The 17904-nt window shown below is 43.2% G+C and overlaps 1 protein-coding gene across 2 annotated transcripts in view; it reads right to left on the reverse strand.

The window, feature by feature from the left end:
• Nucleotides 1-15657, reverse strand: part of RAB37 (RAB37, member RAS oncogene family) — a gene marked incomplete at its 5' end in the record, with an annotated part of 32265 nt that extends 16608 nt beyond the window's left edge. Inside the window, 3 exons of one of the 2 annotated variants that reach the window (XM_083353148.1) lie at nucleotides 1259-1300; nucleotides 6929-7039; nucleotides 15535-15654. In XM_083353148.1, the coding sequence (XP_083209274.1) occupies nucleotides 1259-1300; nucleotides 6929-7039; nucleotides 15535-15654 (273 nt within the window). Of the gene's footprint in view, nucleotides 1-1258; nucleotides 1301-6928; nucleotides 7040-15534 lie in introns of both variants that reach the window. The other variant, XM_083353149.1, reaches the window with a different exon arrangement.
• Nucleotides 15658-17904: the final 2247 nt, after the last annotated feature.

A 17904-nucleotide genomic window follows, 5' to 3' on the forward strand; every position in this document is an offset into this window, starting at 1 on the left:
CGTGCTGCCAGTTAACTTGCAGGTGCAATTCAAGATGCTGGTCACCATCAATGGCTATTCAAGTGGTGACCCATCTGCAATAGTTTCAAGGTCAGAGTCACCTTGAACTGCGAGATGGGAGATGGAGAGAGAGAGAGAGAGAGACAGAGAGAGAGAGAGAGACAGAGAGAGAGAGACAGAGACAGAGAGAGAGAGAGTTGGATGGTCCAGTTTCTATTAAATTACATCCCCTGATGGGATTCAGGAAGCAGGTGGTTTTATTTATTTATTTTGCACATCTGCAACCTAGAAAAGCATTTCCTCCCCCAACCCCAGAGTCATATGGCCCAACCTATTTTATTATTTATTAATCAGATAAAAGTTACTTGCCTATCTTGCAACTATTCTGGGAGGCATACAATGTGGCATAAAATGATCAAGTAAAAACAGCACATATAGCTAAAACAAGCATTTAAAAACATTAAGTCAACATTAAAAATTATTTTTTAAAAAATGTAAAAACCCTTTGAAAACCTGTTTACTTCCCAAGCCTTGAACAGGATGATTGATAAGCTGCTTTTAAGAATTTCTGCATTGGTTGTTTTGTTCCAAAAATGTGCAGTACATTGTTCTTAATTTGATTTCCATTATTTTTAATGATGTACATTGCCCCAGAATCTTCTGGTATTGGGCAATCCTATAATGCTAATAAATACTTAAATAAATCTCATGAATAATAGGTTGGTTATCTGGTAAAAGAAAGATAAACATCAACCGAATGATGAGGAAGAGACTATAGATGAGGTAAAATGAAATAATACATATTACCTCTGTAAAAACACTTTCTTGTATAGGAAAATTTTCACACAATTTGAGTACATCTATCAGTCGGTAGCAAACTTTTTTTTTCTTCCCCAAAAGTGCTGAGCGAACAGCTACCAATTAGCTTCAAGACTCTTGGATGACACGGATTTCCTGTTTCCATTTTAATTTGGATTCAGGGCTGACTTTGCCACATGGGATTAGCAAGAAGCCAATACAGAGAATGCTTTGTTGGAAAGCAGGAGCTCTTTGGAAGTCAGCCACATCTATGGCTTTTACTTCCACATGCCAAGCGGAAATGTAATAGCTGAAGCCTTGAAGGGAGAAAAACGGCTTGTCTCACAGTAACTGAATATATAGGAGTCTTTTTTCAGAATAGGAAAAAAAAATGGAGCAAGCGTTACCTACTTGGAGGACTTCACAGGAAATGCAACTTTGGTGTATCGAGCAGACCTACCTGCAGTTTCACTTTTACACCATCCACCGTCACCACTTTATTCTGTGAGAAGAAAAAAAAATACCCCACATTTATATAAAGAGCAAATTAACAAGAGGAACTCTATATTCAGCTTTAGGGGGGGGTTAAGATCACCTGTGAGAAAACAAGCAGCTAAGGTCCTTTCTTATGATTTTCTATAACTCCCAGTTTAAAATTTAATGGGACAATCGCTAATAGTTAGAAGGTAATAAGCTTCATGCACATTGCTGGCACAATTGGCGTACTGAGATTTTAGGCAAGACTGTAAGCAGCATATCTGCTTACAAAATATTATATATTTAGTCATTCCTCTTTGCCTGTGATTTGGGGATCAGAGGTATCATATTTACTGGGATTGCATGCAAAGCAATCCTATCATCCAACACAATGCTTGTTAAGCTGGTTATCAGTAACTATTGGTACAACTAAAATACTTTAAATTTGTTCCGCATATATATTTTGTCAACTCTGGAGTGAAGTAATGATGACTGCACTAATAGCAAATAATATTTTATAGATTATCAAGTGCTGGACAATTTCACTGTTAATTTTTTTCATCATTTATCCCACAAAGAAATTAGCACAACTTTTGATACTACATTTCTGGCAACTTAGATGTATAAATATTCACGGATCAGTGGAATGTGATGCGTAAATGTTTATACAATTACATTTTTTTAAGGCTTTATAGGGCCAAAAGTGGTTTTTGCTGCACTAAACCAACATGGTTATCGTTCTAAAAACAGAGACAAAAGAGTCAGTTAGACAAAGTATGCAATGTCTTTTGCTACAAAATCCACAGTAAAAATACTAAGCTATAACACAGTGACAAGGGAGATGCATCTTCCTTTGTAAGTTCTCACTACTGTATTCAAGGGATTTTGTTGTCCCAAACCATACTAATGAGATAGTGATTATAATATAGAGGCCAAGACTCCACAAGTTATTTAGAATAACTGCAGCACACAGTAGATAACACATGTGGCCCTGGAGGACCAGGGGAATTGTTCAATTATGGAACCCACTGAGGAATTTTGGACCACATCACTTTCTCTCAGCCTACTACAGCACATAAGGTTATCGTTTGGGAAATGAAATGAAGGGATATTCCCACAACATCTCTCTCGAGTTCCAAAAGGCCTGGGACACAAATGCTCATAAATAAAGGTGAATATAAGTGTCAAATGCTCATCATCACCATTATCTTCATTATTCATCCAATATTTCCTTTTCTTTAACTGTTTTAACCTATGAGCTTTGCAAGGTTTTCAGAGCAGTTGAAGCAGATCCATCGTTTGCATGTGTCTGTTTCAAAAACCTCTCCCGGGTGTCTCCACACGAGCGTGGAGCCACTTTGCTTTAGCACAATTCAAGGAGAAGTGCTTCGGAAGGCCCAGGAACACAAAAGGTTCTGTGTATCACATTCTTTATATTCTGGAGCAACTATGGTGAAAAAAAATGGAACAGGGTATTTTAAAAAAAAGCAGGAAAGAAATACAGTAAGCCTCCATCTTTCGCCCATCAATTCTCCCTGCATTGCCTTCCTCTCCTGGCATTTAGGATTACAAGGCAAGCATGGAGCAAGCACCTTTATCCTTAAATAGACAAGACATGGTGATGCTAGTATACGGTTGCATATATTTCCTTTGTGAGAATGGCAGACGACTGCAACATGTTGATGAGTTAGGGGGGAATCCTAACATCATAAGGCCCAGCAGGATAGCAGTACCAGTCATGGCTGATCTTGAGAAGCTAAGCCAAGCCAAGTCAAGAATGACCATTAGGAAGACTCTATAGGCTACACTGTGAAGTGGGAAAAATACTGGAAGAAGGCAGTGGAAAAACACTTCTGTTGCTAAGAAACTTAGTGTGTGTGTCTGTGTGTGTGCTTGGGAAACAGGAGGAAGAGCCACAGCTTAGACAATAGTCATGCAAGAGATATCTTAGTCCTCAAAAGGAAAGGGGGGCATGGGAACTACCGTATATCAGAAGGGGCCCTCGCCAGTTTTGGGGAAAATAAAATTAAAGAAGGGCAGAAATGCTTTCAAACTTGCAAGATTCTGTTTCTATAACCCTACAATAAAGTTAGCATTGCTACTCATGGTTTATGCTTCTGTCTGGACAGCCTCAGAGGCTGTCACACATCTTACTATAATGCACATAGAGTATAGCTACCTAATATAATTTCGGGAGGAAAGGAAAATAATGTGCTCTATGTGAATTTGACATGATACGGAAATGTTTGATTCGGTTCAGCACAACCAAAACCAAAACATTGTTTTGGAGTGCAACGAAGGATAGCTTAGAGCAGGGGTCCTCAACCTTAGCAACTGTTGTGATTCAGCGTCAGCCTGTGGTTTCGGCAGCTGAGTCGGACAATTCTGAAGAGGAGGAGGAGGAGGGGTTTGGAGAGCCTTTGGTTGCAGAGGAAAGTTCTGATGCACCGCAGAGCTCTCAGCCTGGCCCTTCCCGTCTTGTTCCTCCTCAGACCCAGCTGTGTGAGCCTGAAAGATTGGAAGAAGACGATCCACAGCTGGCTCTGTTCAGGGACACTCGAAGCAGGAGGCAGACTAGCAGAAGTGAACAAAGAAAAGCAATGAGGCACCTCGGGAGAAGGCAATGAGAAGCCACGCCTTGAGACTGCTGTTTAAAAGGGGAATGTGTGGGAGGTGCTGGTTGCTGAAGGCAACCGTTTGAAGAGCTTCTGATATAGTCTCGGTCTGTATTTGTTTAACTCTGTTTTGAACTGTTTCATTTAGTTTTTGCAAATAAATTTGGTTGGCTTAATTCAAGCCTATTGAATATAAAAAAGGGGTTGTCCCTGACAGCAACTTTAAGACTTGTGGACTTTAACTCCCAGAATTCCTCAGCCAACAAAGCTGGGAGTTGAAGTGCATAAGTCTTAAAGTTGCCAAGGTTGAGGACCCCCAGCTTAGAGGCATCTCCTCAAATTATTTATTGCTTTGCTTCAAAATGCCCAGTGCCTGATATTACAAATTATTATATTCTTCTTCTTAAACTATTATTAACAGTCTCCTAGGACCAGTTACTCTTTCCCAACAGTCTTCTCCATATGAATTGGAGCTATCATTGGCCATATAAACTGGGAATTCCAGAATTTACCCATTTGGAGGAAGCCAGCTTAATCTAGGATTGTCCACATAGTTAATATCATGAATAGGTTGTTTTGATTAGTCTCAGAAAACTAAGCATGAGAAAGACAGTACATACAGTACCACATTACCTAGTTGTAACATAATTCAGTACCCACATTTTTCCTCTTTAATTCATCAAACAAAAATGTTACCTATCTATATACAGTACATATCTGACATTCCATTGTGAGCTTATGATGTTTCCTACAAATTGAGATAATTTTAATTGACTATATTTATCACACATAACAAAGAAATGCATACTATTCCTTGGAAAAAGTTATCCAAGTTATGCATACAGTATATTTTAGAGATCTTTTAAAACACAATTAACCAGACTGTTACCATTCCTTTACTATTCTGTCTGTTACCATTCTGAACCAAGAGCTTGACCAAAAAATTCCAGTGTTGAGCTATCATTGGTTTAGCTGCCAAGAAGAAGAGAATTAATGCTTGCTTCATATTATTATTTTTTTAATTCTAACCATCAAAAATATGTAACAAGTTGCATTTAAAGTGTTTTCAATCCTTTTTTTTGTTATAAAGTTTACTTAATCAAAAGCATTCTTCCAGAATTTAAAAGCTTCATCATACAGTTACTAGAGATGAAGACAGGATCCAATCTGGGTTGGTCACCGGGACCAGAGATTTAGTCATCTGAACTTTTGGATTTGTGTTGTAGCCCATCCTCAGGAAACGTCTCTCTAACACTTTACAAGATTAGCCTGCTGGAAATGCTGACCTTAAACCAAAAGGAATTCTCTGGAGGATTCTTACATTGTACACCAGGACTTGTTAATCGTTCTTCCTGTTCAATTATACAAGTGTTTTAAAAGTCTGGAAACAAAGAATTCTTCGGAAGGTTTGAACAGCTGAGCTGAGACAGTACAGGGACAATTTTTAATAAAAGCTTTACGTATGAATGGATTCTCAAAAGTGAGGGGATGCTGGTGTAAGAAGGCATGAAAATAACCCAATTTTGGATTTTTTAAAACCCCAAAAATAACAATTGGCTAGAACTATCCTGCAACAGATGTGCTCCATTAATTAACTCAGTAATGGAAGGAACATCTGAAAAATAGCTTACTTGCTCATAAGTTGAAGTTAATAACAGAGTAGCAGCATAAAAAAACAGTGAATGCAATTTTTATTAGTCCTCCATACGTTTAATGGCTATGGATCTGAATAAAGATATTGAAAAAGCTACTTAAAATCCTGTAGCGTTGACTTCCATCCAATAGTGCCAATAAAATGTCATTTTCCATTTACAATTTACAGTTCTAAATGAAATAACATCTCTTGAGCTCTGGAGTAAGGCACACAAAGTCTGACCCGTATAAATCATATTATTTGTGTGATGATGTGACATCACTGTTTTTCCTTTTCTCTCCCCGGATACTTGGGCACAACAACACAGGGATTAATTTTCAGTGAGAACAGTAACCAACCTGATTCCTTGCATGAGTCGTGTCCCCTTGCTGTCCTGTTCCTGATCACACATAACCTCCAGTCACAAACTCCGACAGCCACATGTGATAAGAGTGTTAAATGTCTACAAGCAATTCACAGGCCTGATTTCTGACTTGTATAGTGACGATTGGGACTGCAGTTTGTGGGAGAGAGAGGCTTTCCCAAACTGTCATCCAAGGAAAAAAATCATTCCATCCCAAAACTACAGAAGTTCTACGAGAGAAGATGATAGACACTTTCCCTCTAGGACTACCAGCAGCTCTGAAAGTGTGTGTGTGTGTGTGTGTGTAAATGAAGGAGGAAGAGAGGATAGAATGATGGACTCACCGGGCAGGATGAGACCATGGAGGTGTTCTATTCCAACCGCTGCCCAAGGCAGGAGCCCTTATACCAGTGGTCCCCAATCTTTCCAGCTTTGCGAACCGGCAAGGGTGGGTGGGGAGAGGGGATTTTTTGTGCGAGTGGCAGGCGAGCGTGTGCACGCATCTCCATTTCCACAAGTGGCAGGCATGCACGCCTGCCACTCGCACAAATGGAGCTTCATACAGGCACTTGCTTGCTCACTGCTTGCGCAAGTGGGACCACGCTTGCATGCACATGCTCACCCACCACTTCCACAGCCTGGTTCCAAATGGCCCGGGGGTTTGGGGACCCCTGCCTTACAGACAACCCGGAAAATGGTTGTCCCATCATTTCTTGAACCCTCCAGCGATGGAACGCCCACAGCTCTTGAGAGGCAAGCTGTTCCGTTGATAGATTGCACAAGAGACCATTTGGGATTGAGGTTTTTTTGTTTTCTTTTTTTACTGCAACCACAGCAGAGAGGAACAGGACGAGGCCCCTGGGTCTCCATGTGCTCGACTCCTGATCCAGCTACTGAAAGACCAAAACCAGGCAAGACAAATGTTTGCATCCATGTAATGTTCTTCAGCCTGCGTTGTGCTTAGCTCAAAGGTCTACTGCAGGATTCCCAACACACTTCTCTGCTGTGGCAAACTATCTCCAGCATTAATAGTGGCCTCACCCGGAAGTCTATCCCGACAGTAGCTATGAAGGTCCCAGAGAGGAAGGCTCCATCTTTGAACTGGATGAGGAAGCAGGTCTTCCCTACACCTGAATCTCCAAGCAGCATCACCTACAAGATGAGGTGCAAAAGCCTATTAATATGGCTGGTTGGGGTTATACTGACATTCATGTTTCCTCCCACCCACCCACCCATGCTTCCTTATTAAAGAAGAGCCTCTCTCTCTCTCTCTCTCCCTCCCTCTCTCTTCTGTCAACAGTAATCTAATTTAGCAAGCAGAACTAGCAGCCAACGAAGAGAAGAACAAATAAATGGTAATATCTAATCTTCATCTTACTTTAGCTATTGTGATTGGGAGTCATGCATTGTCTGCTCTACTAAAACAGTCTTATAACATCAATGCTGGCCGTAACTCAATATGGAGAACTTAGCAGAAAATTAGGAATCTGCTGGCGCCTTTTCCGATTAATAAATATTATTAAAAAGCTTACGTTTTTACAAAACGTCCTGATTTTTTTATTTATTTTTTGCCACCGTAGAACAGTGTTTCTCAACTGTGGCAAATTTAAGATGTGTAGACTTCTTACACTGGCTGGGAAATCTGGGAACTGAAGTCCCCAAGTTGCCACAGTTGAGAAATACGGCCACAGACTTAACAAGGCTTATAACAGATAATTAAAAACAAAACAAAACAATGCTTTAGATCAGAGGTCTTCAAACTTGGCCCTTTTATGACTTGTGGACTTCAACTCCCAGAATTCCTCAGCCAGGCACACTGGCTGAGGACTTCTGGGAGTTGAAGTCCACAAGTCATAAAAGGGCCATGTTTGAAGACCCCTGCTTTAGATTCTGGGAGTTGAAATCCACAAGTCATAAAAGGGCCAAGTTTGAAGACCCCTGCTTTAGATCTCCTATAAGCACAGCTCCTCTCCGGTACTAATCAAAGTGCCCCAACTTTTTTCAGGATTCCGTGTGAGACTGAAAGAAAAGATGTCACATCTTTAAGAAGCCAATTTCCTTATGTAATTCATTGCATTACAGTTGTTTCAATCAGGTTTGCAGAAGAGTGAAAAAGTTGGACTGCTGTGATCAATAGCAGAATAGTCTTGTGCTTGCCTGAAGTCCAAGGCAAGTACTTGGGAAATCTTTAAAGTGTCCACTCCTTTCTGCTTATCTCCCCCTTTAGTGTTATAGCAAGCTTACAAGGATGGTGTAGGTCAAACTTCTCCATCTCATGCTCTCCAGGTTTGCCAAAGGCACCACCTGGTTGGGAATTGTAATTTAAATTAAGCAAATCTGGACCAAGTTGAAAAAAGGATGTTTTAAAATGTATCGAAACAGAGGATACTTTGTTAATTTTTTAAGGAAGATTTAGCTCAAGGAAAACCATGATCTCCCTTTCTAGTCCCAAGTCTTCTCAATGAAAGAGGTGGTATCCCTTTGTGGCCCTGGCAAAATAAATTCCTATATTTTCATATTTCTCTCCAGTCCTTGCATAACTAGCAGTGGTGGAAATTGAACTCCAGAAATAGAGTTGTTGGCTTGACAGGGCATGTTTGGCAAATCTTCCTTCCTATTGTGCTCCCTCAAGAGAAGTTCTCCCATGCAGGTGAACATTAACCAGTGGAACAACCTGCCTCCAGAAGTGGTGAATGCTCCAACACTGGAAGTTTTTAAGAAAAGACTGGACAGCCATTTGTCTGAAATGGTATAGGGTTTCCTGCCTTAGCAGGGGGTTGCACTAGATGACCTCCAAGGTCCCTTCCAACTTCTTCTTCTTCTTCTTCTTCTTCTTCTTCTTCTTCTTCTTCTTATTATTATTATTATTATTATTATTATTATTATTATTATTATTATTATTATTATTATTAATTATTTCTGAGGGGTATCTTTGCCACCATCCTGCTTCTCTGAGAGACTTTGGAGTTCATGTGTGAGCTGGCCCCACACATCTTTCTCTGGAGTGATGAAAGGTTATAAACGCTCCTTAACTTCTTGTCCTTATTTTCTTCATTACTGAAAGCACCTCTTCCTTGTCAGTGTTTCCTCTCTTCCGCACAAAAGATAGGGAGATCAGCTTGTAAGTACCAGCTGCTGTTTTCAATGGAAACAAACAGCCCATTTATATTTATACTTCATGCCATATGGTCCGACTTGTGCTTTTGCTTAGCCTTCTAGCTAGGCTACTCTGGACAAATTACATCTCTGGAAGCACAGGAGCCCTATGCCTTGTTCAAGGACTTCAGCATCTTCCTGAAATGTCAGGGCAGCTGTCTAGGTCACAGGGGTAGGCAACCTTGGCTCTTTTATGACTCGTGGACTTCAACTCCCAGAATTCCTCAACCAGCTATGTCTAGGTCACAGGGGTAGGCAACCTTGGCTCTTTTATGACTCGTGGACTTCAACTCCCAGAATTCCTCAGCCAGCTATGTCTAGGTCACAGGGGTAGGCAACCTTGGCTCTTTTATGACTCGTGGACTTCAACTCCCAGAATTCCTGGCTGAGGAATTCTGGGAGTTGAAGTCCACGAGTCATAAAAGAGCCAAGGTTGCCTGAAGTACAGTGTTTTTCAACCTTGGCAACTTTAAGACATGCAAACTTCAACTCCCAGAATTCCCCAGCCAGTTGAGAAGCAATGAGCTAATATGACAGGGCTTAAATCTTCCAACTGCTTCTGAGTTACTGCTCCTCAGTTTAAGAATTATAATAATTACACTTCCTTACTTACAATTATTAATTCCAATTTAAGGGAACTTTTGTAGAGCCTACAATAGTTTCTTGGCTCCATTTATGGGAGTCCTGCCTTCTGCTGCCTCGGACCCTCTTCAGTTCTCACTGTCAGCCTCGCTGTGTTCACTCAAGACAGAGTATTATCCTATCTGTGCTCTTATCTGGGAATGGGACTGAGACTACTTGCACAGAAACATGCACAGGATCAGGAGTTATGCACTGAATCGTGTAGGATGGTGGGGTCACCCAATGGTGTGGGAAGCCCTGGTGAGATGTCAGAAACCCCAGCTCAGAGAGAGCTGCACTCCTCACCTTTGCCCTATGCAAGGGAAGAGTCCATTAGCTAATGTTACCTCTGCCTAATCCAAATATTTTACTAATTCTCCAAGTAATCCCCAAGGGCACAGTTCAAACCCAGCCTCTTTTGTCACTCCCTGGGATCAGATTTGTCATTGATCCACGATGTTATATAGACAAAGGGTGGAGAAAGAAGGAACTGTTTGTTGCTGATACTCTAGATTAAATCTGAAGTATATTTCTAACAACCAGTTCCTTCTTCCATGGGCTTTTGTCTATTTCCTTTGATGTCACTGTGACTGTATACACAAAGAATCCATGGGTTAGATTAGGGGTGGGGAATCTTTTTTTTAAAAATCCCATTTATATCCCGCCCTTCTCCGAAGACTCAGGGCGGCTTACAATTTAAAGCACAAATCAATGTGCTTAGCAATAGCCTTCATTCTGTGTATATGCCTGCTTATTAGGGCTTTCACACAACCCCCAAGCGGCATTATTACAAAGTCAGCTTATTGCCCCCAACAATCTGGGTCCTCATTTTACCTACCTCGGAAGGATGGAAGGCTGAGTCAACCTTGAGCCTGGTGGGACTCGAACCTGCACTAATTGCAGGCAGCTGGTGTTACTTAAGGAGGCAGGGTGCCATCGGCCAGACAATGTCGGCTGGCGACCCCCAGGGTGCGGGCCTTCTCTGTGGGAGCACCAGCCCTTTGGAACCAACTCCCCCTTGAGCTTCGGATGGCCCCGGACCTCCGGTCCTTTCGCCGTGACCTCAAAACTTTTCTCTTCCATCTGGCTGACCTGGATTGATGATGGGTTTTTAAATATGTTTTAATTTTTAACTGTAGTTAATTTATTTTGGGGCTGTTATTTAATTCTTTTTTAATTTTTGTATTGTTGTTTTTTATTGTTGTTAGCCGCCCTGAGTCCTTCGGGAGATAGGGCGGCATATAAGTCCCAAAAATAAATAAATAAATAAATAAATTAGCCCACTGCTCCACCAAGGCTCTTGGCCCTTTTATAACTTGTGGACCTCAACTCCCAGAATTCCCGAGCCAGCCATACGGGGAATTGAAGTCCACAAGTCACAAAAGGGCCAAGGTCCCCCCACCCTTAGGCTAGATCAAAACCTGAGAGGTATCATTGTAATCCATCCCAATTATCAGGAGAAGATCCATAAGCTCTGGGGCTCTCTTCCTTTCTTGCCCCTTTCTCACCTCTGTCGTAAGACAGCAGAGCAAACAGGCTGGCCGGTATCCACTCCTTCTAAGCAAACAGACTTTCAGCGTAAAAGCCCCACCAGCTTGGTTGGCATGTTTGGATTCCCTATTTACCCCAGGGAAGGAAAAGCCATAACTGAGGCTATTCTGATTAGTTAGAAAGGACTCGCCATAGGGCATCTTAAGGATTTATTGTGGCGTAGGATTGTGTGGGCATTTTCATTTTAAGGTGTTCTGGTCCACAAAAGGGAGAGAGCACATACTCTCTCACCTTTCTGGAATTTATCCCAGGGAGAAATGTGGATTAGCCAGCATTTGTCCTCCTACAAAAAAAAAAAATCAGCCCACCCAGCTCAGAGATAACAGCAATCATTGGGGGGGGGGGATCCATCAACAGCCCTGGCAGAACAACAAACACTGGACTCCTCCTAGCAGTCCAGACTTGAAAAATGGTTCTTAAAAGAAAAAGGAAACAAACTAAGGAGAGATGGCGAGTAAGTATACGTGTCCCAGGACAATGTTGCAGGATCCAATCTGGGTCAGTCGCCACAACCAGAGGTTTAGTCTTCCGGGCTTTCAGACTAATGCTGGAGCCCATCCTCAAGGAACTTCTCTCACAGACATTTGGTGAGAGGGAAGTTCCCTCAGCACAAGTCCGAAAGCTCAGAACCTTTGGTGGTCCCGGCGACCGACCCAAATTGGACCCTGAAGCAAAGTAAGCTTAGATTCAGAACAACTGAGAAAATGGGAAGCTGCAACACACCCTACCTGAAAAGAACCAAGTTTGGGGAAACTGCCACAACTAATTTCACTTTAAGAGAGAGGACTTTAAGAATGTCCTCTCTCTGCATTTTTATTATGGAGGGAGTGTTGGTTTAATAGAAGGCAGCCAGTCCCAGAACAGGGACTCATGCAGGGAAGAACCATACAGATTTTCCTGCCTGAGGCCCTTGCAGGAAGGTTGGACAATGTATCTGAAGTTGTAATCCATGCGAGTTGTAGTCCACCTGAGCCAGAAAGGGCCACGCGGGGGGAAGGAAGCTAGAACAGGCCAGGAATGATTGCTGTGACGGAATGGCCCAGGACCCAGGGCCAATTTGCAAAACTTCTTTGATTGTTGTTGCTTCTTCTTCTCAGTGTCTCTCTCTCTCTTTTTTTTTTTTTTTGGCGTCCTGCCTTTCTTGGGTGTCAGGAAGAGGAAGAAGAAGCAGCAGTTCCAGAACCAAAAAAAGCACCACTAACAACTGGCAGCTACATTAGAGTAACTGGGAGAGAGTGGGGCTCTCTGGTGGAGGCCGGGCTATGGTCCTTTTGAAGGATCCCCTGCTAGAAGCAATGTGGAAGCAGAGTGACTTGAGTAAGCTGCATTAAAACAGGGCTTTTTGGATTTAAGGTTGCAAAAGACCTGGTAGCCAAAAATGTTTTCTTCTGCTTCCAGGCCCAGCAGCCTGATTCCGATGAGCGAAAATATAGGACCAATCCATAACGGGGCCTTAGTATAGGTAGTCCTCGACTTACAATCATTCATTTAGTGACCATTCAAAGTTACACCACCACTTAAAGAAGTGACTTATGACATGAGTTATTTCACACTTACGACCACTGAAGCATCTCCACGGTCACGTGATAAAAACTTGGATGCTTGGCAAATGGCGTGTATTATGACTGTTGCAGTATCCCGCAGTCGTGTGATCACCTTTTGCAACCTTCTGACAAGCAAGCTCAATGGGGAAGCCAGATTCACTTAACCACCATGTTATTAACTTAACAACTGCAGGGTTCACTTAACAACTGTGGCAAGGTAGGTTGCAAAACGGGGCAAAACTCAATAATTGTCTCGCTTAGCAACAGATATTTTGGGCTCAATTGTGGTTGTAAGTCGAGGATTACTCTATGTAATATGAACTCACCTTTCCTATAACTTGTAAAACAGCTACAGCTTAGCTTGTAATATGTCTCCAGCCAATTGTGGCTCATACACTAATCTATTATTAAATAATCCGTGTTTTAGGGTGATGTGAGAGCCAAGTCATTAGCTGAGGCAGGAGGTGAGTTCTGTCTTCCCTGCAATTGAATATCCTTCATGCCCTCAAGACTCTACTTTCACTAGGAAGTGGGAGGCAGTGGAGTCACTCCTTTGCTTCCCCAAAGCATAAAATACATGCTTAGCCAGGCATTATTATTATTTTGTCCAAATGAAGTCTAGCACAGGAGCTTCATTCTACTACAGGGAACAAAATCAGTAATGGTAAGGAAAGATACTACAGTTATTGTGTGCAGATAATTTGAGTTGTTATTGAGCATGTCCCCTGTGCCATTTTGGGCGGTGGGTTTTTGTCATTAGACAGCCAACAATATTTTAAATTTCCAACATGATTATGCAGCGGCCCTTCCTTCACAGAGAAAAGTGCATTATTTCACTTGATTTCTGTTGTATCCTCATACATATTTCTGTTTACTAGAATACTGATCTACTGTCCAACTCTGATGGAAGCATGAATATTAGCACTAGAAACTGATGCTACTACAATTCCTTGCATAAGGGAAAGCAATAGACACTTAGATATATTCACAAAATCACTTTGCTAGCTATAACGACACTTCAGCTGCCTTCTTAGGACAAGCTGGTTCTTCACCACAAAGCAGGCAATTTTGCAGGACCATCATTGAGGATGCTTATGGTGGCACAAAGAAACACCAGGATATAAATGAAATAACTAACTTGCAACATAATTAGTATATGCAGTATTTGCCAGTACCCAATAAACAGTGACCGTGCAGCACGATTGCTGGAGTTCATGTCTCGGCTGAGGAGATCTGTGCAAGCTCTGAGTGTGAGGAAGTGGACTTCGCTGCCTTGCCAAACCCTTACCCCATCTTTGCTTTCTTTCTGAGATGCATCTCCTGATTAGCTTCCCACTTTAGCTGCTTCCTCCCAATGTGGTTTGAATAGCAACAGCTACAGCTGCTGCTGCAAAGGAGAACAGTGCAAACCCTGTCTATTGAGCATCGATTTAAACAAGCGGTCTTGCTAAAGAGGAAGCAAATTGTGTGATCATCCTGCTCCGGCCCTTAATGATCCACTTTACATAGTCCTCGACTTACAACAGTTCATTTAGTGACCAAAGTTACAATGGCACTGAAAAAAGTGACCTATGTCCGTTTTTCACACTTACGACTCCTTGCAGCAACGTCATGGTCATGCGATCAAAATTCAGATGCTTGGCAACCGAGTCATATTTATGACAGTTGCCGTTTCCTGCAGTCATGTGATCCACCTTGTGACCTTCTGACAAGCAAAGTCAATGGGGAAGCCAGATTCACGTAACAGCCGTGTCACTAACTTTAAACAACTGCAGTGCTGTGGCAGGAAAGTTCGTAAAATGGGGCAAAACTCACTTAAAAGCTGTCTCACTTAGCAACAGATTTTTTGGGGCTCAATTGTGGTCGTAAGCCGAGGACTAGCTGTATCGTCTATGGAGGCAGAGCTCGACCTGACTGAACATGAACCTAGCACAGTTGTAACCAAGAATTCATCAGGACTTAGAAAAGAGCCCATTTTCAAAGCCATAGGGACCTCTGCACTTTGAGGGGTTGATTTCCTGCCCGCGAATGCAGGAAAAATATTCAGTAGCCGTACTGTCCCCATCTAAAGAAACGACCTGTTGAATTTCTGTTAACTACCGGTAGGCATCCCTTAAGGATGCAGCAATACAGTTGAGTGTGGGTAGGAATGGCAATACTAAAATCATAATTCAGTGGTCAAACACGAAGACAAATGCCCTTGGTCTTTTTTTTTTCCTCACAAATAACCATCTGGATTACAAATAACCACCTGAAAGAGACTCTCCGAGCAGACCTGTGCCCCACCACCGTTTTTCCAAATTAGGCTGGGTGCCTAAAGACTTGCCCCTTTATCCTGCCCTTGGTCGTCTTATCCAAGTTCACGGGCGAAATTGAACCCTTCAGAGGTGTTGGGTGGGGGGAAAAGCTAGCAGGGAGAGCGTGAAGCGGGGCGGGTACTAAGTCTCCCCCACACACACACACACTACTTCTCCAAGTCAATTTGGGGAAGGGGAGCGTGTTTACTACGATGCCTCTTGGCCAGGGGTCTTCAAACTGGGCCCTTTTATGACTTGTGGACTTCAACTCCCAGAATTCCTCAGCCAGCAAAGCTGGCTGAGGAATTCTGGGAGTTGAAGTCCACAAGTCATAAAAGGGCCCAGTTTGAAGACCCCTGCTCTTGGCCTTTGGTCGTCTTGCCTTGCCCGCGATGACAGCCGCCAAGATCCTCCTCCCCCTCCCACGTTCCCTGCCCTCTCTTGTGCCCCCTGCTGCCCACTCGGGGCAGGCTCACACCTTGCCGGAGAGGTCGTAACTCTTGCCGAGCGACAAAGGCTTCGCCGCGGGCGGAAGCGCGGCGGGGGCCCCGTTGCGCGCCGGAGGGGCGCCCTGGCTGTCTGCTCCGTTGCTGGTCATGGTGGCTCCCCGCGCAAGGAGCAGGAACTGCCCGGGGCTGCTTCGAGAGCTCCGGCCACGCTGCCTCTGCCCCTCCTCTCCTTGCCCAGGCGCGGAACCGCCCCTTTCCTGCGCTCGGGAAGGGAGAGCGCCCGAGCCGGCCAGCCAGCCGCCGGTGGACCGAAGCTTGCCAGCGCTTTCGCCTGCCTGGGCCGCTGGTGGCCTCGGACCTCATCTCATCAGCACTTGTTGTTGTGTCGTTGTTTCCTACACGGTCACGTATTCTGCTGAGCACAAATGGAGCGCTTTGGGTGTGTAATTGTTGAAGATGGACGATAGCCAGGCAGCTGGTTTGCCAATCAGGCCGCGGCTCAGGAGGGGATTTTTTTTTCTTTTTTTTCGTTGGGATGAGGATGTAGCTGCAGGACAGCCTGCCTGCCTCGTGCTTGCAACGCGCCTTGCCCTGCTTCCGTGTAACTTGCAGCTCAGCCCTACTTGCGCCTTTTTTTCTCCCTGGACACAGTTCTCCGGAGCCGTTCTTAATAGGGCGGCAGGAGAAACTGGTTCTTTCCAAGTGGGCTCTCTACCTTGATATGCACCAGATCCCCAAAGAGCAGGGGTGTCAAACTCAATTTCATTGAGGGCCACATCAGCATTGTAGTTGCCCTCGGCGGGCCGGGTGGCTATGGCCAGGGTGGGCGTGGCCTATTGGGTGGGCGTGGCTGGAGTGCGTATGGCCTACTGGGTGGGCATGGCCAGCTCTACATCGTTCTCATCAAGGGTGCCTATGGGGGCCTGGGCAGGAGTGGGACAGATCTGAGGGTCTCTGGGCCAGGGCCAAGGCAGCGGGGGCCATTCCCTCACTGTTTCCAGGATGGCTTCGCGGGCCACATGAAACCACTTTGTGGGCCGGATCCGGCCCCCGGGCCTTGTGTTTGACATGTCTGCCAAAGAGAGTCAGTGTTCTGACTGTAGAAGAGGGATCAGTTTGAGAGCGGGATCAGTTGAACAGAGAAGGTGAGATGGAGGGGCTGCATGATCCAGTGGCAGAGACCCCTATTCAACGATCTATTTCTGAAATGGGTTTAATGCTCTTCCGGATTACAGACTCGTTTATTTCACTGGATGGCTTTCGTCACGGGAGCAGGGCTTCCAGTTGGTTTGGATCAACATCTTTGGTTTGATATCGATAGAAAAATAATTATTATATACCAACGTGGAATAAATTAATCAGGGAAACGGAAAAACTTGGCTTCGAAACATCAACATTTGGGGGCAAATTGCAGGGGTGAAAACCAGAAATCCTTACAAGGCTCAGTTTTCTATTTCAGAGTCTCCCAATCATGGCGAGCAGAAATACAGAAAAGTTCCTCATTTTATTTTAGCAGAAGTGAAACAAGCAGGCAGGAATGATAAGTAAATGAGGAAAGTGCCTCTGGTACTTTCTGCCATTAAGCCAAGTAGCAGTGCCCTCCAGGAGCAAAAAGGGAATGGAAGTCAGTCTGGTCTAGTGGTTAAAGTCCTGACCTAGGAACTAAGAGACCATGAGTTCAAGTTCTACCTTAGATATGAAGCCAGCTGTGTGGTCCATTGTATATATGTTTGTTGCTTACAAAGTAATAAAGATGTGAAATAAAAATCTAATAAATAACTAAATGGGACCATATAGCAACTTGGAATAATTCCCTTTTTAAGGAATCACATGTTTTTTGGAGAAGTCAAAGCTCACATTTTCAGCAGTGGAATTCACACACACACACACAAACACACACAGTAACATAGTCCTTTGTATTACATCCCACACTCAGCAAAGTTATGAAATTTCTAGGAATTTCCAAAATCATAAATCTCCTGAGATGCAATGTGTTGAATAATTTCCACACCAGATGAACCTATATTTGTGAAACTAGCCAGCACTTAAATTACAAGACTTCTCTTCTATAGTTTGACCTCTGGCCTCTATAGATAAATGAATTCTTTAATTACATATGTTTTGGAAATAAAGCAATATCTTGAGAAAGACTAGATCAGATGCCACAAATATTCTCAGATTTCACTGAATCTCCCCTAATCTGAGAAAATCCCGTGATTAAATACAATGAAAGGAACAAACACGTTTGTGTTTATTTTAGAACTGCCAGGAATTCTTTCATTTGCTCAATGGTAAAAGATTATCTTATTTCAATAATCTCGTTATCTAACCTATTATAAATGAGGTTCTTTGCCTTGCTATAATCTTGCTCATGTGACTTATAAAATATAACTTTCCTG

The sequence above is a fragment of the Vipera ursinii genome, assembly GCF_947247035.1.
Source record: "Vipera ursinii genome assembly, chromosome: 2".
NCBI lineage: Eukaryota > Metazoa > Chordata > Lepidosauria > Squamata > Viperidae > Vipera > Vipera ursinii.